The sequence below is a fragment of the Ptychodera flava genome, chromosome 16 (assembly GCF_041260155.1).
Source record: "Ptychodera flava strain L36383 chromosome 16, AS_Pfla_20210202, whole genome shotgun sequence".
Classification (NCBI taxonomy): Eukaryota; Metazoa; Hemichordata; class Enteropneusta; family Ptychoderidae; genus Ptychodera; species Ptychodera flava.
This window is the reverse complement of record NC_091943.1, coordinates 3194097-3217143: the sequence shown is the minus strand read 5'-3', so window position 1 is coordinate 3217143 and position 23047 is coordinate 3194097. Positions and strand designations below refer to the sequence as shown.

Genomic DNA, 23047 nt, shown 5'->3' with positions numbered 1-23047 from the left:
CCCACTTGTAATAGGAGTATTAGTCTTGATGGGGCAGGAAAATGTGGTCATTAAGAAGTATCACTGGAGTGTATATGTTGAGATCTATGGGCACATAGGTCTATGTCTTGTTCCCAATTTGAAACACATGAGGCATGTCTAAGTTATGGTTCTAAATCGGGAAAAAAGATCAGACCTCCAGCAGTAATGGCCAGCCAAGAAATACATATGCGCATTATAAATGAGGTACAAGATGTGACATCTTAAGGTCTAATATCCTATCAAAATTGGAGGGTATAGAACTTGTGGTTACTGAAATATGCATATATATGTATAATCAAGGTCAAAGGTCATCGAGGTCACATGACATTTTGAATAAAAAAATTATATTGCTAATTAATCCCTATATGCCAAAAATCAGATCTCTAGCTCTATTCGCTTGCCCAGAATTAGATGTGTACATAATTAATGAGGTAAAGCGTGTGTTGTCATAAGGTCTCCCATCCTACTAAATACAAAGGACATAGCACTTGTGGTTACTTATTTATTGACATAAACATATATTTTAGGTAAAAGGTCATCGAGGTCACATGATATTTGGTCAAAAAATTTCTCTCCTATAGTTATCCCTATATACCAAAAATCAGACATCCAGCTCTATTGGCTCGCTCAAAATTATATATGTGCATAATTAATGAGGTACAATATGTGGCGTCATAAGCTGTCCCATCATACCATACATGAAGGCTGTAGCACTTGTGGTTACTGAGTTATGGACAAATATGTATATTTGAGGTCAAAGGTCACTGAGGTCACATGACATTTTGTCAAAAATATTGTATTGCTAAGTTATCCCTATATACCAAAAATCAGACCTCTAGCTCTATTGGCTCGCTCAAAATTATATATGTGCATAATTAATGAGGTACAATATGTGGCGTCATAAGGTGTCCCATCATACCATACATGAAGGCTGTAGCACTTGTGGTTACTGAGTTATGGACAAATATGTATATTTGTAGCACTTGTGGTTACTGAGTTATGGACAAATATGTATATTTGAGGTCAAAGGTCACCGAGGTCACGTGACATTTTGTCAAAAAAATTGTTTTGCTAAGTTATCCCTATATAACCAAAAATCAGACCTCTAGCTCTATTGGCTCGCTCAAAATTAGATATGTGCATAATTAATGAGGTACAATATGTGGCGTCATAAGGTGTCCCATCATACCATACATGAAGGCTGTAGCACTTGTGGTTACTGAGTTATGGACAAATATGTGTATTTTGAGGTCAAAGGTCACCGAGGTCACGTGACATTTTGTCAAAAAAATTGTATTGCTAAGTTATCCCTATATACCAAAAATCAGACCTCTAGCTCTATTGGCTCGCTCAAAATTAGATATGCGCATAATTAATGAGTACAATATGTGGCGTCATAAGGTGTCCCATCATACCATACATGAAGGCTGTAGCACTTGTGGTTACTGAGTTATGGACAAATATGTATATTTGAGGTCAAAGGTCACCGAGGTCACGTGACATTTTGTCAAAAAAATTGTTTTGCTAAGTTATCCCTATATACCAAAATCAGACCTCTAGCTCTATTGGCTCGCTCAAATTAGATATGTGCATAATTAATGAGGTACAATATGTGGCGTCATAAGCTGTCCCATCATACCATAACATGAAGGCTGTAGCACTTGTGGTTACTGAGTTATAGACAAATATGTATATTTGAGGTCAAAGGTCACCGAGGTCACGTGACATTTTGTCAAAAAAGTGTATTGCTAAGTTATCCCTATGTACCAAAAATCAGACCTCTAGCTCTATTGGCATGCTCAAAATTAGATATGCGCATAATTAATGAGATACAATATGTGGCGTCATAAGGTGTCCCATCATACCATACATGAAGGCTGTAGCACTTGTGGTTACTGAGTTATGGACAAATATGTATATTTGAGATCAAAGGTCATCAAGGTCACATGACATTTTGTCAAAATATCCGAGATATCTGCGTGAACAGATGGACTTAAGGACGAACAGACGGACATGTCTAATCTATAAGCTCACTGGACTTCATCCGTGGGGACTAAAAATTGTGTCACTGCATCCTTTTTGCAATATGAATACGATGAGAAACTAAATTTTTATTTTTCGTGGCCTTATACATGGGAGTCTATGGAGATCTGCCTTATACATGGGAGTCTATGGACGTGTAAACTAAAAATATGCAAATTTCACCACGATTTGCCCAAATTTGGGAAAGGTCACTCCTATGCACTTCCATACCAAGTTTCAAATCAATTGGACTTGTGGTTTCAGAGCAGGAGATTTTTTGACCAAAAATGGGAGAAAATTACAAAAAAATTCATGAAAAATAGCAAGTCCAAGATACTGACCCAAGATGTGCACAATCATTTCATGTCAGCCCAAAGTACTTACATGCTAATTTTTCATGTAATCTGCTCAGTGGTTATTGAGTTTTTTCAATTTTGACTGTTTTTTACATTTTTTCACTTAATTTGCATATTTTTGGCAATGACAACTTCATTTGAACAAAATCTCATCTACAGCCCATCATCCATGTACACACCAAATATCAAGATGAAATGTACAGCGGTTTTTGGAGTTTTTGATGTTGACGGACAGACATACAGACATACAGACATACAGACGTACAGACATACAGACATACAGACATACATACATACAGACATTTCCCTAGCCTATAAGAATAGCTTCCATTGCCATATATACATATGGCTATGGGAGCTAAAAATTGCCCAACATACACAATTTTAGATTTCATCATGATTTGAATATACTACTATCACAGTTTGATCACCCCTATGAACCTCATCTGTATACCAAATATCAAAGCTTTCAGTGAATTTTTTTACCAAAAATGACAAAAATTGCCATAAAAATACAAAAAATATGAAATAGGTTATCAACTAGGGACCTATATACCAAATATTAAAGCTGTCTGATGAGCAGTTTTTTGAAGATTTTTAAAGATTTTTTGACCAAAAATGAAAAAAACAATCCTCAAAACTACAAATTTGCATATTTCATCACAATTCGAACAAATCTAAGGTCAACTCCATAAGGACCTGTACAACAAATATTAAAGCTGTTGGACTAGCCATTACAAAGAAGAAGATTTTCGCCCCAAAAAAAGCAAAATTAGCCTCAAAAATACAAATTTCTATATTTCATCACAATTTGTACAAATCTGACTAGGGTCATCCCTGGGGACCAATACTCCAAATATTAAAGGAATAAGACCAGCAGCTTTGAAGAAGAAGAATGATAAAAAGTTGATCGAAGCCAGATGGATGATGCCATACATCCACATATCATCCACCTATTAGATAAGCTCCGCATAGCTGACAGTGGAGCTAATTATTAATTGAAAATGTCATTCAAAAACAAAGTGTAATTTGTGATTTAATTTAATTAAATTCTGCAAGTTCGAACATAAGCCAACGGTGAGCTATCAACCGGAGAAGAATTGTAAGAGTTTGAAAGTATACATGCTTGACCCAGTCTTGCCACAAACAATCCTAAACACAACAACATGATAATTGAACTGCATCAGAATATACATATTATCCAAAAACATATATTTAGTGTAGTTCTGTACCTGGGTGCCTCTTTATCTTATGGTTTTCTGTTTGATAAAAAACATCGGTACGGTTCATCATGGAGGTATATATATCTCAGAGCAAAATATCTGTAAAACTGATGTTCTTACATAGAGGAATCACTTCCCTACATTTTCACATATTTTAGTCCAACATGGGGAAACTATTCCATCAAATCTTTGTGCCACTTTTAACAGAAAGCTCTTACCTTCTTTTCCCACTTGTAAATGATCTTCCGCAATTTTGTCGGCAGGAAGGCGTTTACTCCATCTACTTGGAGAATATGCAAAGTCTAAATCCTGTATACAGATAAGAAATTAAGAATCTGAAATACTGCAAATAAAATTTGATCATCTGAACCACATACCTGTATGAAATGAAAACGATCCCATGTTTCACTATATTTTGCAATTGTCTGTAAATTAACATGTTTTGGTGACATTGTTGCCATGAGTTTGCAACTTCATAAATCTTTTATGATTACATCACCAATAAATTATTCATTATGTAGAGCAATTATGTCCAGCTTTAATTAAAATTAAATTGTTAAGAATACAAATTTAGCTGAAAAAAAAAAGCTACACTTCTTCCTCCACTGTCATAGCGATAATTGCATCATCACTTTGAGTTATTGTCGCAAGATTAGAATAACCTTTGGTCAAGTCCTTCAAGTTTTATATAAACCAAAGAATGTACGTATTACAGAAATAATGGGGCGACGCGCTGACCATTAACGTTTATTGGTGGGCAAGGGCGAGAGGAAAGCCAAAAATTAATGGGCGAGGCTTGCCTAGCCCGTTAATTTGGCTTTCCTTGAGCCCGCGCCCACAAATAAACATTAATGGTCAGAGCGGAGTCTGTTAATTCCATTATATTATCAGCGAACCCCAGAAAACCGTCAAAATTTGTGAAAATTTCCGGAGTGAACGACAACTGGGCCCCAGAAACTGAGCAATACACGACGCACTGTCACGCACGCTGTAAAAATTGGCAAATCCAGAGATGTTTTCAGAAAAAAAGTATCTCAACTTGACCTACAAGTGCTCCATTTTATTTTGTGATTGATTATGATTTCCTTTTGAGCTTTAAAGTTACGATACTTTGAGTTGTTAATCTTATTATTCATATTCAAGGGCATGTAAACAAACCATTACTGCGTATTTGTGGTCAGTCACGTGGTTCAGCTTGACCAATCAAAATGCGACAGGCAGGGCATGGTAATATAATATCTAATATATGTATTATGGTATTTGTTCTTGCAAATTGTGAAAGCAATTATTGCAAATTTTTGCCATTATTTGCAAATATTGCAAATTAGCTGACATGAAAATGCAAAATGCTTTTCATTATTAACATTTTATTTCACAGTTAGTGCATGATGATATACCTAGTTTCAATCAAATCTGGCCTGTGGTTTTAGAAATTTCCAGGATTATGCCTTTGTTACCTCATTTGCACATTTTGACTTGAACATGTTCATTTGAAGAAATTCTTGTCTCAAGCCAAGGGTGCACCTGTACATAAAATACTAATATGAGTTATTGCAGTTTTTGAGTTTTTGATGTGGAGGCTGGCAACTTGTCCTTTTTGGCCTGTAGGTTTCATGAATCTGTCACTGTCAAAATGTTGAGCAAGAGCAATGGGATATACCATAAGTCAAGGAAATCCATTAGGCGCGCTCTGCCTAAGTGAGGTCAACACAGCCAGGCTGTTCTTAAACAACACTCTACAAAAGATAATACTGACCTCTCGGTTAACTTCCATGTTTTTCTTCTTTTGTACAGCAGCAGAGCGATGTACACATTCAACTCACAATTCTTCTTGAATCTCTCTGAAAGCATCAAGGGGAGACAGATTATTTCATTGCACCACTGCTGTGTGTTAGGGGTGAGACTCAATCTTATTTGATTTATGGATTCATCTTGCAGTGACTTTGTATAAAATAACTCCCATAAATCTATCATGTGACAAGAGATAATGCTCCCGCCCCACCCTGTCAATCACACGTGTACATTGCAACATGGTAGCTCTTTCAAAATGAAGTATTATTTGTGTGAAACCTATAATCAGCATCTTTGCAGGGTGTACACCTGTTCTACTGATTAAGGAACAGGACATACATGTGTAGGACTGAAGTCAAGCTATTCACCTTTTCACCTCTATTATTTTCAATTTGCCAAAACCAATCATTGTCAGTGGTGCACCTGTGTATGGGGAATCGATGTTAACAGCTTCAGCTATGCCATTATATGATAAACTACATGTATCAGTTACACATATACACTGTCACAGCCCTTTGACAAAGGTATCCACTGAAATTTGAAAATGACAATCATTCAAATACATTATTCATTTGCAAAAAAAAATATTTCGGTTTAATAAATGAACTTATACACTGCAATGGTTCTATACTTCAGAATAAAAAAGAGCACAGTGTTCTGCAAATATGTACAATCTTGTGACAGTGGTACAAGCTCATGTGTATGGAAATACACATATTACTGTGTGCATTTGGGCACATGGTTTTGTTTGTACTGTGGTCCATTCAAATCCTGGGTTCAGTTTATTGCTGCATAGGTGCATGCCTGTGAAAATTGAGTTTGACAGTATCACACTTCATGACCTCAGTCAAGTGACCAATGGAATTATTATGGCCAACTCTGCCAGTCATTGATCTTTTCCAAACAAACATTGAGTGTTAATTATCAAAGTGGGAGCGACAATAGGTCAATAATTCAGTGTGTCACTAGTAGGTTTGCATGCTGATGGATTCTTGACAACCTTAACAATTATATCAATACCAACAGACATCATCCATCTAATAGTTCAGCAAGGTCAAAACATTTTGTCATTGGCTACCTGGGACAGTATCTCTTCCCCATTGTCAATAAACAGCTGTACTGAGCTAAATCACATTATGTATTTTCACCCACTTGGCTTGGTCTGTTATAGAAGCTTAAGCTGTAGAAATCATGTTTACAGTATCTCTGCCTTTTAGGGACCTTCAAATCTTCAAGTCTTTGTAAAAATACACCATATGGGACATGTTTTGCTTCACTAGTTTAAACCAACTTCACCTGATGGCGAAATATGAATTTGGAAAAACATAAATTGGAGGCACATATACCTGTTGACTTTGGCAGGGCATATATAACCTAATACCAACTTTAGTCTACATCATTGACACATGAAACATACAGGTACAGTAACAGAGATATCTCCAGCTACATGACATAAGATGGCGACGTTGCACAGGACACTGTGAGAATTCAAGAGAATTCAAATTTTTATTATTAAACCATTCTAAGTAACCACCTGTATGTGAAGTTTCCCTTCTGTCAGATTTTCACTTTTTCAAAATTTGTTTTAAAATCATCCACTCAAATTCTACAAGTGATTTTCTTATTTTCCTTAGAGATCGAGTCGCCTGTATTCTGACAGTAATTTTTCAAACTTACAGTCACCTGTTCACTTAGTACATGCATTAGAGTTGAGGCTAAACCAGATTAGTTATTTTTAACTACCTTTAGCCTCTCACTTTGAAGACCTTTGTATCTAAATTTTTTTCAAGTGTATTGCAATATTATAAAGTTGAAGTTGAAGTGATTTGTTGACCCAAGATTAAAAACAATGGTTGGGTTCACATTTTACCATGGACGAGAAAAAAAGGGTAAATTTATACAAACTTATGCAAATCACCAAATTTTCTGGCTTCTTTTTTCTCCTGTTTTCAACATTTCATAAAAATTTAATGCCACTTTAATTGGGTCAAATTTTGTGAAATGTTCAAATTAAATTCTTTAAATAATAACAAAATGGCAATTTTGTTTGGCAATGACATTCTTACATTTTAAATAAGAGTCACTTCAATTTTACTTATGATTTTAATCATTTTTTTTGTGTCATTCTTTCAACCCCTGCCATTTAAGAATGAGAATATATAATGCAAAACAATATTGTATTTTTTCTACAAATACTCGTTTCAAATGAGATATTAAATTTCACAAAATATATCAAGTTTTTGACTTGCATTAATTTTCATCATGATACCAAAATTGAGGTTTTCTACCCCAAATATGTACCCCTTGATTCTTTGAGTGATTAAAACAATATACTAATCTGTAGATTCTCTGCTTTTTGAAAATACAAAATATAAGGGGGTTTTCAGGTTATCTTTGATAAGAAATATTGCTTTTAAAAAGAGTGTGCTGGTTGAGTGCAATGCCAACGTAAATAAAACCAAAACATCAGGCATCAGGACTCTGGCATCAAAAGACACAGATGATATTAGTTCGCAGTAAAGGAATAGAGACAGGCATTGCAATGAAGCAAGGTTGGTAAACACAGGAATTAACAAATGCTATGGAAAGTGTGACTTTACATCAAAGAAATGTAAAAAGAAAAGTAGATTTTAGAAAAAATGTAAGCTGGAGGAAAATTTAGTGATTGGAAGTACATAACTATCAGGAAGAAACAGAAAATGTACTGGATAAACTTGGATAAACTGCTATATAGCATTCAAACCTTGGAAATATCTTATAAAATAGTAAAACAGACAGAAAAACACCGAACAGCTATGCAAGACAGTAAAAAAATACTGATAAAAAAAACACGTGCTGGGTTCAAACCCCAGTCAAGAGAAAAAATACAGCATTGCTAAGGTAGAAGAGGTTTGCGTGAAGACCATACCTGATGAACGGTGGACTTCTGGCAGTCATCTCAAATTTGTGATTGGAAACAAAGGGAAATGCAAAATTTATACATTTTGGGTAAGGCATATAGAGGGCGCTCTACAGTGATCACAGAGGAGTCTGAGAGAAAGTGTCAAAATTTCAGAGTGCTGATTTCAATGATGCCATTTTCTAGTGCAAGTACCTACTCTGATCTCCTCACCTCTATATTCCCCATAGATATACCTAAGGCAGCTCTAACACTACCAGCAAATTGTCATACGTGAGAAATACATAACTGATCTTTGAATGAAATATTCTTAAACCCCCAGAAAAACATTTTATTTTTATTTTTTATTCATAGTTTTGCTGTACACTCTGTGAGTGTGTGTATTTATTTACATATTTATTTGTTTCTAACAGTGTACAGAATCAGATGCTTTCCTCACTAACATTTGATTGACAAGATATTCATTGCAATGAGAAACATTTTAGTATACCAAATGTTAAACATATATCAAAATTTTTGATCTATCACATTTACAAGAGGAAATGTAATATTACAAAGTCACACTGCTGAAATTTGTGCTGAAATTAATTAACATCTCTAGGCAGAAATATCAGAATCAAAGATTTCAATATACTCTGATTCCACTGAATTGATTTTACGAAGAATCAACCTTTGCATTGAATTTTCTTTACCATTCCAAAGGGAGAGTAAAGCTGTAAATTTTGATGAAGTTTTCAGTAAATTGATTTTTCAATACTTAAAATTCTGCTTTCGTTCTGCTGACTACTATATGCATACACATGGAATATATCTTACAATACATCATGCCAAGAGCCAGTACCTATAAACGTTTTATGATTTTTTATTTTTTTTCAGTCAATTGCGAGTTCTTATTCTAAATCCTAAAGCATGTTGAACTTTCAAATACCAACTATTAATAATCAAACTTGTCAACAAAGCGTATATACTCGTCTACACATGTAAGATACACTGCTGCAATTGCAATGTAAAAAATGTACAAGTATATTGATAGCGCATAAACAGCGATCTGATTGGTCGAGACGGCCAAAACAACCGTGGTAAATTCGCGATAATGAATGCCACGCGACTGGCACTCGCACGAGCTCTCGGCTTGAGCAAAAAACCTTTTGACTTTCCATGCGTGAGTTTCAGTAGACTAGGTTTTGACCAGTTCGCTTCATATTAGCTCTGCATGGTAGGGCTGTGTGTTACCGGCGCGGCGTTATACGGCCCGGCTGGAGGCAGTATAACGCCGGTAACACATGGCCCTGCCATGCAGAGCTAGCTTCTGCACTCGCTATCGCTCGTGTATGTATATCTCGTGAACTGGTCAAATTCACGGCCTCCCACCACATAACGCCGGTAACACACAGCCCTGCCACGCATGGTTGAACACTTCCTTACCTTCGCGACCTTATCTTATATACACTGTTGGCCAAGTACATAGACTCTATAGAGAAAGTCATTATAATATTGCACGTCATCCCGTTGGGTCTGAAACGCCGGGGCCTGGCAACAGAGTGTTCGCTGTTCCCGCGATTTCAACGATCACCGATGCCAGATCATACCCGCCTCAAGAGGGTCTATGTTTGGACATACTGAAGATACAGCTCTCTCATGCGCTGTTCACTATTATATACACGCCTCTACTCGATCATCACACCATCGTCCGCACGCACGGGTCGTCAGTTCGACTGCAGTTTCCCGCTAACTACCTGATTTCGGGGAGCATCAAGCGGCCGGACGAGAGCAGACTGTCGTGATTGGTTGGATAGATCATTTGCATTTACAATACATAATTGTCACGTTTGTGAGGCTACCCACAATTCTCCATGATCTGTACACAAGTAGATCACTCACTGAATTGAAGCAAATTTCTTCTGCACACAGAACAACTCGGTCCATATTTCATAATTCTGGCGACATAGTTCTGATAGTAATAATTTTCTGATTTTGCACTGTGAATAATGAGAAGATCAACCCCTTTTCCGCGGAGGAGATAGCAATTTTGTAATGTTGCCGACATAGATTTTTGACAGCCATACACAATATATTCAAGGAAACTACGGGAATAAGTTGCATCTGTGTTGGCAAAAGAAATAGGTATTGATTTTTTTTTAATGTTCGTAACAAAGGAAATTTGAATATCTTACAGGTAGTATGATGAGACAATCTTAGTTGCTAATAACTTTATATTGAAATTTTTAGCACCTCAAAACATCGGCTTCTCATTCAATTTACTCTTGAATTTTAAACATAATCAATAATTTTGGAACATAGTTTTAACAAATAATCCTGAACTTAAATTGTAAGTTAAAAATGAAAAAATTGAAAAAGCTTTTCGCAAAAAATGTCTGAGTGAACAAATCAAGGGACATATTGTGGGTAGCCTCGCTTACTGTGTCACAGTCACCTGTTTTCTAAAATTCCACTCTGTGCCTACGCGCTATATAGAGACATGTGTACGGCGCTTATCTGACAAAACGTGCTTATCTGACAAAAATAACTGTGCTTGTAGCCTTACTCATTTGTGGAAAGTAATCCCTCACACAATAGTTCGTCTGTTGAAACACATTAATGAAATTTTAATTATAGAAGTCTAAAATCCCTAACATCACAAAATAGCCATAAAATAGTTAAAAAATACAGTAACTTTCACTGATTGCGTAAAATCGTCGAGCACCTTAATTAATCATTGTGTATACATCGATCAACACATAGATAGAGGCTGTCTTAAGGGTAGTGCACGGGGTCACATGAGTGCGTGCGCTCTCACGGTGGCGGGAGTAATCAAAATCACCCACATCACAATGCGGCAATGGCAAGCAGAGTACTTTTATTTTTGTTTTTCATCACCTTCCTCGATCGCTAATTTTGCCATTTAAGTACATAAATTATACTCAATAAACATGCAAGTGGATGATAAGAAAAGCACCTACATCAGTGTTGGAAACTGGCCAAAATATTTGCCAGACATCAGGACTGGTAACTTTCAAAACTTGCCTGTCCTGCCAGAAAGTTGCCTGTCCTGAATTTTTGACAAATCCATTCATTCAAAAAACACAAAACCATTTTGTACTTAAAACTTTATTTTCAACATGAGTATTAACTGTGATCTTACAAACAAACTGTTCTGAATTCCACTGTTTGAAATGAATTCTAATCCGGACTTGAATACAAAATTTCTACAATAACAATGCTGATAACACTCTGATACATTGTGTTGATAACCGAGTACTGGACATTTCATCATGGATCTGTGCATGGTCTCCTTGATGAAATCAGTGCTGACATGAGTCAAGCACAGATTACATCAAGTCAGTGTCACTACCAACATCACTTTCCAGGAGATCAGAAAAGTCTGATTCATAATCAGAGTCCAGTCCCTGTCCTGCTACAAATGACTGCAGCATCTGCCCCCTATATATTTGGTTTTAACAATGGGGAAACTGATTTTTTTTTAAATTTGTCTCCATTTCATGCCACAACTTATCGTATAAAACCAAGATGCAATCTGTCATCGAATTGGTACTACAATCAACCAAACTGAAAAGATTGCTGAGCAATACAGAAAACATCATCTGGCAAAGAAAATCAAAAACTGAGAGAGCTGCCTATAAGTAATCATAGTTGGCGGCATGAATTAAATAAACCAATACTCTCCTCAGACCAAACCGATTTCAAAGGCCGTTTACAGAAAATATTGTTAACGAAACCATGAAACCTGGGAATGGCTAAACACAGAGAAACAAGATTTATTTCTCGAAACAGCCCTTCACAACATGCTTTTCAAACACCAGAAAGCAGGCACCAATATCGACCCGAAATCTATTACAAAGTCCATGAAAAATTGACACAAACTAAAAGTTCGGATAATCGATTTAAATGCCTAAAAAAACTAATCCTTGACAGATTAGTACAACATTTACTGTTAACACAACGAGCACTAGCAACGCTCAAAATATGCCCTAAACTAACAACCCTTATAAGCGTCCAGAAACTCCGGTCGATGCTGGGTCATGTTAATTATAATATGACACCACACACCGGATCGCTTACTATAGAGTCAGTCAATAGTGGCTAACTCTCTCAATAACGAATCTGGCTTCTCCTCTTCGAGGACGAAGATGACTTCATCACACAACCAAGCGGAGGGGATACAAAACAAGAGAGCGACTGATGAAGAACCCCATTTTTGGTTCCGAAACACCGTTAAGACGAATCACTCAATCAACAAACCGGTTTACCGGGGACCCAGATCACATGACTAGGGTCAAAGCACTATCGATTCACCGGTGTCTCGCCATGTATTCCACACAAAATAAATGCAATGATCCTTTTATTCACCATATCGTAATACTGAACAATCTTGGTAGAGCCGATGTGTGGAGTTGCCCTCATTTTCCTTTATATTCCTTTATAAGCAGCTGATCGATGAGATTACTGGGTATGCCGTATGGGCTACTATCGAGAGCCCGACACACGGACGTGGAAGTACAATTTTCCTCCCGTCCGACTGAAAAGTTACCCGTCTCGGACGGGAGGACGGGCGGTAGTTTCCAACGCTGCATACATGTTGCAACACGGAGTTTCTCCATGGGCTCGTACAGTACTTTGTACAGCGAGTGCGAGCCCGGCCGATGGAAGAACAATCACAATAAAAAAACTACATGTCAACAATCTGAGAGTAGTTTACAGAAAAAAAATCATTCGTATAGAAGAATTCGTATTATAAACGTTAAATTGGCACACTCTGTGTACACAACATCGTACGAAGCGACGACATGTACCATGTGTACCGCGCGCATGAAGTGCGCTGGCTAAAGTGACTCCCCAGGGTATTGCTAAAAAGAGTTTTGTCAGATAAGCACGTTTTGTCAGATAAGCGCCGTACAGACGTGTGTACATATGGCTGAGACGTTTTCTCATGCATATGTACCGCACGTATAGCTATGGGGCGCGTCGGCGCTGCGGGATCAATGGCTATCCTGAGAGGCCGAAAACCGTACCTAGTACTTGGATCGTTCAATTACAATTGCAAAGAATTACAGGAGTGAATATATATATATATACATACATATATATATATATATATATATATATATATATATATATATATATATATATTATATATATATATATATATAGATAGATAGATAGATATATATATATATAGATAGATAGATAGATAGATAGATAGATAGATAGATAGATAGATAGATATAACTTTTTCGGTTATGCTAGGACCGGTGTTCCGTTGTCTCTGAAATGCTAATCTCTGAATAAAATTTACACAGTTTGTCCTTTTTTGTGGAACGGGATTTTAATAAGCAATGAAAGTTTAATATTTATGCGCAAGACGATCAAATAGTTTCCGCCAACATTGGTCATAAACATGGCAACGTGAACATGGTGAATGCGGAGAAACTGCCAGTGATTTTTCGCCTATAGATTTGGAATATATGACACATCGTACCAGTCAAATGTACTTGAGTAAAAATTTGTAATTTTGAAGATATGTACGACCGGCCGGTGTAAATTTTTTGAGGATGGATATTTTATTTTGTAAGTTTTGCCTGTTTTGCCTTTGCGGACCGGCGCTCGCGCTCGACATACTTTAGGGAGGTTCGGGGGTAGGGTCGACTAGCAAACTCCGAGGGGTGGGTGAGGGTGTCATCATCTGAAAAAATGCAGGGGGTCATACTTTTTTCAAACAGTAGCGGGGATCAGTTGATTTTCGAAAATTTCCACCCTGTCAAAAAGCCTTGTTTCAGTGTACCAAAACATTCAAGGCTAGGAAATAAAATCGATTCTCGTGTGTTTTTTTCTGAAGTCAGGTACACTGTGGTCCCCGGGGGGGGTACTCTTGATATTTTCATATTGGGATGTGCCGCCCGATAAAACATCGTCAATGTATGCTCAAAAATACGACCCATTGTTATGGATTTGCTTGACAAAGTCGGGGAATTTTCACCTTTATTCTGTCGCATGTGAAGGTTTTCCTAAAGCATGGCACAGTTGCTTTCTTATGATACTTATCGACCTATATTTAGGTTTTCGGATGAAAAACCGACTCATGTTTAGGGATATTTTGGTGAAAAAGTAACCTATTCGGGCGGCACATACCCGTATACCTCTTGTATGGCAGTAACCCCCCTCCCCGAGGAATGTGGTAAGATTACATATGTGTTTTCTGTCTTACTTACTTCTAGTCTTGGCAAGTCTGTATAGCTTGTCTTGCAACAGCTTTTACCAGTGGAAATGGCAGGTTCTTGGCATGCTGTGACTTCAGTTATGCATTGGGTGCAAGCTATGAGACATGGCTTAGAACATATCTTATACATGGATGGGCCCATATATATATATATATATATATATATATATATATATATATATATATATATATATATATATATATATATATATATATATATATATATACGTATAACATACGATACTTGAGTTATTTTTACTTCATGGTAACTCTATATCAAAGAAAGACCTATTTAAGGTAATACGTTTTGTGTTATTTTATTTGAAGCGTCACTGCCTTCTAATAAAATTTTGGGAAGTTTGTCTACGACATACAGACCATCCTGCACCTTAGACATAGCGTCCATATATTAACAGAAAACATACTTGACTCATTATTTTTACTCCATGGTGGATTTTAACCAAAGTAAGATTTGATCAGATAAAAGATAAAGTACACTATTTGCAATTGAAGTTTCAATATTATAATTAACAGCTTTCTAACAAAAATTATGGAAATAATTACATTTGGGACATGGCTCTAAAACGATACACCCTATACTCAAATTAATTTTGACTGCGTGGTGGATGTGTCTAAAATAGTATAAGGCGTATTCAGATACATTTACCAAAATATATTACAGTGTATTTGAAGTTTCAATATCAACAGTCTCATAGTAAATATTTCAGTGAGAACCAATAAGCTATGTGGTGCAGGCTTACTGAAGCATAGGCCAATACTACAAGAAACATAATGGTGTTCATGTCACAATAACCTAGCCACTGATCTTTCACAATAGCCGCGGCGCACAACAAAGTACTGTAATGGTACGATTGCATAATCCGCGGAAATCTCTACCAAGCCACAGTGATAGTAACTCCCTGCAACCATATTGGTATTCGGTACTCCTGATCACAGGCGTACGGAATGTTTCCTAGATCGTCGTCGGATGGGAAGTGACTGACACTGTACTGTGAGGCATAAGGCCGAACCTCGGTACTGTATAAGAATACCGAGGTTCGGCCTACGGCCTCACAGTACAGTGTCAGTCACTTCCCATCCGACGACGATCTAGGAAACATTCCGTACGCCTGTGCTCCTGATCATTTAGGTAGCTCACCAAGTGCTACCTCCATGGCCTGATCATATCCAAAACGGTAGCTGCTATCCCAGCATGGTGCTAAAGAAAAGGTGGATCACACCATAGAACCTTTTTTGCCAATAAACAGCTTTGAAGCCATGAACAGCAAGAAGGTGAGAAGCGGTCGATAAATTCTCTCGATTCTGTCCATAGCTTCAACCATGGAGCTAGAAACTAGCTCCATGCTTCAACCATGGAGCTAAAAAGGTCCCATACTTCAACTGAGGTTAGCGAGAAACGACTCCCCTCTCACGATACATAAACAAGCGTCCCAAGTGTATTTATTATATATCTGCTGGCAGTGAGCAGAGTGGGTGAGGAGGGTTTCGCGACGCGCGACGGTCACCTCATGCCGCCCACGAAGCACATTGACAGACGTTGTGAGTTCAACCAGGGTGTAATACTTACGACATAGTCCTGGCTATTGGCCCTGCACCATTTAGGGAGAATGTTTATCCAGTCTGTCACTTGGCCCGGTTGTGGAAGTGCGCCCTGTCACGTAAAAATTTGGATTTACCCACTGTCTAACCATTTAGTCTCTGTAGTCTACTTGCGCTTATGAGATGACGGTGGTTATGTAACCTGCATAATTCGCTGGTTCTCCACTTGAAACACGTAATCACTGTACACAGATAAAACCGACATTCCTACCCATCCATACTTCTCATCACTGTTTTTGCTTTGTATGGCAACTTCTCTTCACCACTTCTCTTCACATCACATCATTTCACTATTTTTGCTCTGTATGGCAGTGGCAAGTTTTTGTGCTACTCCCAAATGCATGTCCGAACACTATAAGTCTTTTAATATTTGGTTCATCGACACAGCGTCAATACGTATAGAATGTAAAGTTATTTTCACTTTAAAAATTCTAGTCCGAACCAGAAACTGCAGTTAACATTAAAAAACAAAGTAGTGAGAAAATTAACAGTTGTAGCCACCGGCCCTTCTAATCGTAATGTTCTGACAGATGTTCACAAGTTCAGACCACATGATAAAGCAAACGTACAATACATGGGTCTGGACCGTTATAACATAACATTTTTATTACACAAGCCTTACCTGTGTCAGTGTGTGCCTGTTATAGCTACCCCTCACTTTCTGTGTATAATAATTTCAAAGAAAACAGGTTATATCTACCCTAATCTATTAATCACCAACACGAAGAACTAACGCCTTGACCACGGTCTCCACAACGTCTTTTTAGAGGACGAGGGTGGGCAATCAACAGAGATAAACTGTTTTCTTTGAAACATGGATAGCGTGGTAAAACTGAAGGCACACACATGACCTCATGATAAACGTGAGGATTGCTTGATAGAAATGTTTTATATGACATCTATTTATCATAACTTATTGACATGACCCATGTATTGTTTGCAGTACCCTGTGCTGACACAAACACACTGCAGGCAGCATAAAGGCAGTGTAGAGTGTAAATATAGCCCACAGTCAATCGGAAATTTGCGAGTCAAAAATGTATGGGAAAAATGCATCGGTGCTGCTCTTAAAGAATATTCGCGTAAAGCACAACGGGGTCTTTGTAGAGTGATAGAGCATGAAGGTAATGAGCGGGGAAAAAGTATTGAATTGAGAAGGGGATTAAGCATTCCACTACTACCTGAACAAAAATGGGGGCATGAACTATTTTGGCTAATGTATACGTGCCATCCTGAAATTTGTTAACTGGAAATGGACGGACAAGATAAGATAACTCGATGGGAAAACTATCCGGTGCGAGTGCCATGGTATCTGAAAAGGGTCTAGGCTTCATGTTGTTAAAATTTCACGGTTAGGAGAAAAGAATTTCCAAGAGAGCAACTTATAAATAGACCACATCAGTCAAATGCAGCATAGGTAACATGTTACAACTGTTACAACTATGGATCAAGGGCAGAAGGACAGACAGAGGACAGGAGAAAATCAAAACGTCCGCTGATGAACCAGAGACAGTGGAGCGGAAGATCGCTCTACTGTTTATAAGATCATGAACTTACTTTCCACTATAGGCGGCAAAATACTGGTCGTTAATGGAAAGACACAGTGCAATCAGTTTCGTACATGGTAGCTCTGACTGCTCCTCAGTGACTTAACATATAAGTAGTTGCATCAGCACGTCAGTGATGGCGATTAACAGCTGCTTGACGTATAGACGGGTCATTACTGACGTAATCCATTGCATGACCTGCAGACCGGTATCGCACTATTGTGACCCATCGCGTTCCCTTAAATGACCCCGGCTCAAGCTTTGTTTACCTTATGTCAATGAAGCAAGAATGCTAGCTAGGTGACAGTGATGGATAGTGAGGTTGTAGAATAAAAGAGAGACGATGTAATTCTCGATGAGATGGTTTATTACTCTAAGTACATATAACTGTAAATGTCGCTCCGTTACCACACAGTTGTCGATTATAATATGACCTCAGGTGACTCTAAATGGTAACCTTGTATATCCTGGGTGCAAAATAAGCATCACAAAAGACATATAAACAGGAAATACTGAATTGAACCATGTGTTGAAGGCCGCCAACATACATAACTACAAGGCATAACAAAACCTATGACTCTTGCTTCGCCACGGAAAATCTGAAAGCTGATCTTGCAGATATTCTGAGGACCTATTTCCTAACAGTTGACGCAGCTGTTGAACGTGATAAGACTTTCTGCGATCCGCAATAGGTTTTACTAAGCTTTCCATAAAAATCAACAAAAATATATATTTTCCAAATTCTCTATTGAATATCAATATAGTAAATCGGTTTACCGCGCTTTGTCACGGATTCTTCAAAACCTTCTTTGAACCTGTTTTTACAACGGATGACAAAAGTCAATTACAAAATTACTTAATTACATGATCCTTCGCTTAAGTTCACTACCTTTTGTAAAGAGGTTAACTCTAAACTTCTCGCTCTGAATGAATACAAAGCAATGGATGAAGATGGTTTACCAGGTTTTGTAAAAAAAAACTTATTAAAAACTTATTCTTTTTCTACTCTACTGACAACTTTAACATTTATTAAATCAGTTTATTCGTGATGGAGTTTTACCCAACTGAGAGTAGAAGATAGCTTTGGTTGTGCCCCCCCCCCCCCCAACACACACATAAGGGGAACGCTCCATTAACTAAGACGTACCCGAGTAACCCGAGTTGGTTATCAGAGGATTAATCTCTATGTCAACATATGCGAACAGATTATCTTTTAGTGTAAACAAAACATTAGCACTGCCGGAACTACTTTTAGCATGGCCCACGCCGGTCGGCACTTGAACTTGATGACGGCTCTGCTCTGTCCGGCACTCATGATTTCCGACCAGCGTTAAAAGTGCCGTCCAGCACTTGCTGTTACTTTGACGTCATCATTTAGTTCATGAAATTGCATGAAGAGTTTATAAAAACAATGGTACTATAGAATCCCTTTCAATAAAATGGTGTTTAAACAATACCAGCAGTTAATTAACGTACGCTGATTTTGCATACGGAAAGCTATTTAAGCTGGTTGAGGGTACGTTCACAAAGATCATTGCCCTTTGAACTGAAGTTTTCCTATCACACAATATCTCTGTACGATCGAAAGGAGACAAACTGACGATTTTATGCTTTGTATGAATGTTTATAACCCTATAAAAGAAAGTACAGTAGCGAAAATCAGCACAACAAAATGCTACAACATACTCTTTCAATTTCAGTTCAGACTCTATGAGTGGCATTGCGGAAAGGTGCATGCAATGCAATGAAAGTCACGAGCAAACTTTGGTGTCAACGGATCCAGTCTTTGAATTATCAATGAACACTCACTTATTTTTCCGGTCAAAAAGTCAAAGGCTACTTGTCCATCGCAACAAGCCTCTCTGTTTGCAGCGTGTTCATTTTCAGCAGGATGCCGGCCAAATTGACAGGGTACTTTTCAGCAATGTTTCGCTCTCCAGCCCCGAAATTCTGGTTTTGATAATAATATTTTGATATTTTTGTTGTCTTGCAAGCCAGAGATAACATTTCAGAAGTGCCGATGTGGCTATATGTAGTCTAGCAATTTACGCGGTGAACTTGTTGCTATCTAGTATCAGCCTGTAGTACCGCGATCTCTGTACTGGGAATCGCTCTCGAGGTCAACCTTGCTTTCCCGACTACAGCCCGAATTATTCCGACGTTCACATCGGTTGTAGCTTACCATTGGACTGACGGTACGCCCACGAATAGCCGACCATTTCCGAATAAAGCCGACGTTTGTTTCTCTCAAACGCGAAAGAGAAGAAAGTCGACGCTTGAGAGCTTTGGTTTTCTGCATAAGAGTAGGGCCTTGTCTGATGGGATTGGTAGGTTTTTGATCAAATGTAAAGCGACCAAAAATAACTGAGTCTCATTTTTCTCATACTTTTGAAACGCCACGTCAATCCATCCATGGTCGATCATAGTGTCAATATTCAAGTCAGGGGCCGTGGTTAAGCTGAAGGGAAAGTCTACGCTTGAAAACTTTGATTTTATGCGTACGAGTAGGACTTTGTCTGTTGGTTGCCGGAGGTATTAGATCAAATCTAAATAAACAAACAATTACTTGGTCTCATTTTTCGTACTTTTGAAACGCTACGTCGATCACAGTGTCAAATTTCAGGTCGACCGATATTGCATTGGTGTAAGCTTACTGTGTCACAATCGACTAGTCGACTGCAGGTGCGTTGTACACATACAGTGTCGTACAGGTTGGCGTTGGGTGTCGTCAATTTGGGATTTTATCAAACATGCATGAACAATCAATTACTCGAGCTACCGTCCACCGACCGGCCTCGTCAACTGCCTCTACTATTTCTCCTTTCTCATATGTAAGAGTGGCCCTACTGTTTACAAACGGATCCGGCTTCATTGATTCATTGATTTCGCTCTATAGGAGATGTCATGTCACAGGATACGCGCAGCTCTTGGAGTCCTTACTCCAACGTTACGTTGTTTGCATGTCCATGAAAAAGCTCGACACATGGAAAGAACGTTCCATGTTGTTCTGATTACATTTGCATATATGATCAATGCGCGTTACTGAAGTGAAGTGTCCGAAAATAGGACACTGGAATGAAAATGAACGAAGAACGATATTTTGTTTCACCATATTTCTAAAACTTAGTTTAGAGCCTAAATTAAAGAAGAAACTAAATTACTTGCATTGAAAAGAGGGTAGTTCACTTTTTCCTGTCAACATAGTTCCATGTGCAAGCATATGTGTGTGCCCGTGGTATTGAGTGAGTCGTTACAGCCCTGACGTTCCTATCATAGCAGCAGCCGGATAAGATAAATGCAACAATGGAACATTAACACCTTTGGAGATTAAAGTCTTCTGTTTGTCACCCGAGTTGACAAAGGGCAACTCGGGTTTCAGGTACCATCCAAGTTAATGGAGCCTTCCCGTAATGCAACAAAATAAACATTAGAAATTATCACCCCGTATTTCAAAAATGTGTGAGAAATTGTATCAAATCGAGTATGATATTGATAACCAATGTGTTGAACAACTGCCTAGGTGATTCTGTGAGACTAATCTATCTGTCTTGCTCGATGAAGCTCGTCTTGCTGTTGATGAGGCGTAACAGTACTAATTGGATGTTATGTACATATGTTTATCAAAGGCATTCGAAACTTAGTAAGTACAAGACACCCTCCCGCCTTCTTGACCGTGTGTAATAGCTACCTGATTGATAAATCTCTGGTAGTTAATGTTAAATGGATAAAGTAGACTTAGCTTTTTATCATGAATACTGTTTGATATGAAAAGTATTTGGGTTGTTTGACTTCTTGAAACATACAGAAATACTGGTATGGAGCAAAACTTCCTACTTGTAGTCACGCAAGATTATGCTGCGTTCACAAATATTCGGCCTTCAGCCTTAGGGCGACATTTTTTATTTTTGTGTTTCTCATCTCCCGACCGACCGTAAATTTCAGCTCCGACATGAAAATAAAAAAAAACTGTTTTATTTGCGCCGCCTCTGAGGCGATCATCCTAGCAACAGCACCACCATCATCAAATTGTGAGATTGCAGCGCAGCGACTTAGACTAAAACGACAGAGAGCACAGAACACTGAAGTGAAAGACAAGAAATTGCAGTGACTGAATGGACAGAAAATTGAACTGAAACAAGTACACGTTTTTCTGTACTTAAAAATTGTAGAGACTGAATGGACAGAACATCGGAACATTGAACTGAAACAAATACAATTTTTTTTTGTACTTGTTTTCTTTATTTCGACCGCCCGGCGCCCGCCCTGCCCGAGTATTTCTCTGGAGATGAGAAACAAAAAATAAAAGGGTCACCCTTACACTTTATGTCTTCGATCGAATATCCAAGCAACACTCGAGGCCTGGGTGCTGGATATGGATGTATAGAGGAAAGTATAAATATTATTTTTTATATAATGCTTCGAAATGTGATGTAGGCCTTGTTATCATTATTATTATCATTATTATTATTATTATTATTATTATTATTATTATTTATTACTATTATTACTATTACTATTATTATTATTATTATTATTATTATTATATTATTATTATTATTATTATACGGGGTTCTGCTCCATCCTCTCCCCCCCCTCCGCACCCCAAGACAACCCACGTGTCACAGTTGTTTCTGGTTCGATACATAGCGACTTAGGAGGCATCAAAAAATATTGGCCAGTCTTTCAAATGTGCACAGCGGCCTTGGCAGTGTATCGAACCGACTGTTTAAATCAAATAGGCAACTATCCGAGAATCTAGAATCCAGTCAGTGAACACGGAGACGAAGTGGCCTTGACAAAGTGGTGTAGCGGGTTTGAAGCCCAGTATGCATGGTATCCAGCAGGCCACAGCAAGTGAGGCTACCCACAATTCTCCTTGATTTGTTCACTCAGACATTTTTGCTAAAGGCTTTTTCAATTTTATCAGTTTCTTAAAAAAAATTAACTTACAATTTAAGTTCAGGATTATTTGTTAGAACTATGTTCGAAAATTATTGATTATGGTTAAAATTCAAGAGTAAATTGAATGAGAAGTTGATGTTTGGAGGTGTTAAAAATTGCACACCTGTCAAGATAAAGTTATCAGCAACAAAGATTGTCTCATCATACCACCTGTCAGACATGCAAATTTCCTTTGTTATGAACATTAAAAAAAAATCAATACCCTTTCTTTGTCCAACACAGATGCAACTTATTCCCTTAGTTTCCTTGAAAATATCATGTATGGCTGTCAAAAATCTATGTCGATAAAATTACAAAATTGCTATCTCCTCCGCGGAAAAGGGGTTGATCTCCTCATTATTCGCAGTGAGAAATCAGGAAATTATGATTAT

General features: G+C 37.8%; 1 protein-coding gene across 6 annotated transcripts in view; it reads right to left on the bottom strand.

The window, feature by feature from the left end:
- LOC139152533 (kynurenine formamidase-like) overlaps positions 1-17870 on the bottom strand; it is a 29342-nt gene extending 11472 nt beyond the window's left edge. The window contains exons 1-5 of one of the 6 annotated variants that reach the window (XM_070725729.1): positions 16136-16308; positions 8322-8350; positions 6492-6709; positions 5379-5463; positions 3841-3931 (exon numbers count right to left, since the gene is read on the bottom strand). In XM_070725729.1, coding sequence (XP_070581830.1) covers positions 3841-3931; positions 5379-5396 — 109 coding nt within the window. In that variant the 5' untranslated portion in view covers positions 5397-5463; positions 6492-6709; positions 8322-8350; positions 16136-16308. Of the gene's footprint in view, positions 1-3840; positions 3932-5378; positions 5464-6491; positions 6710-8321; positions 8351-9737; positions 10193-16135; positions 16309-17724 lie in introns of those variants that run through there. The other 5 variants (XM_070725728.1, XM_070725732.1, XM_070725730.1 and 2 more) reach the window with 5 other exon arrangements.
- Positions 17871-23047: the final 5177 nt, after the last annotated feature.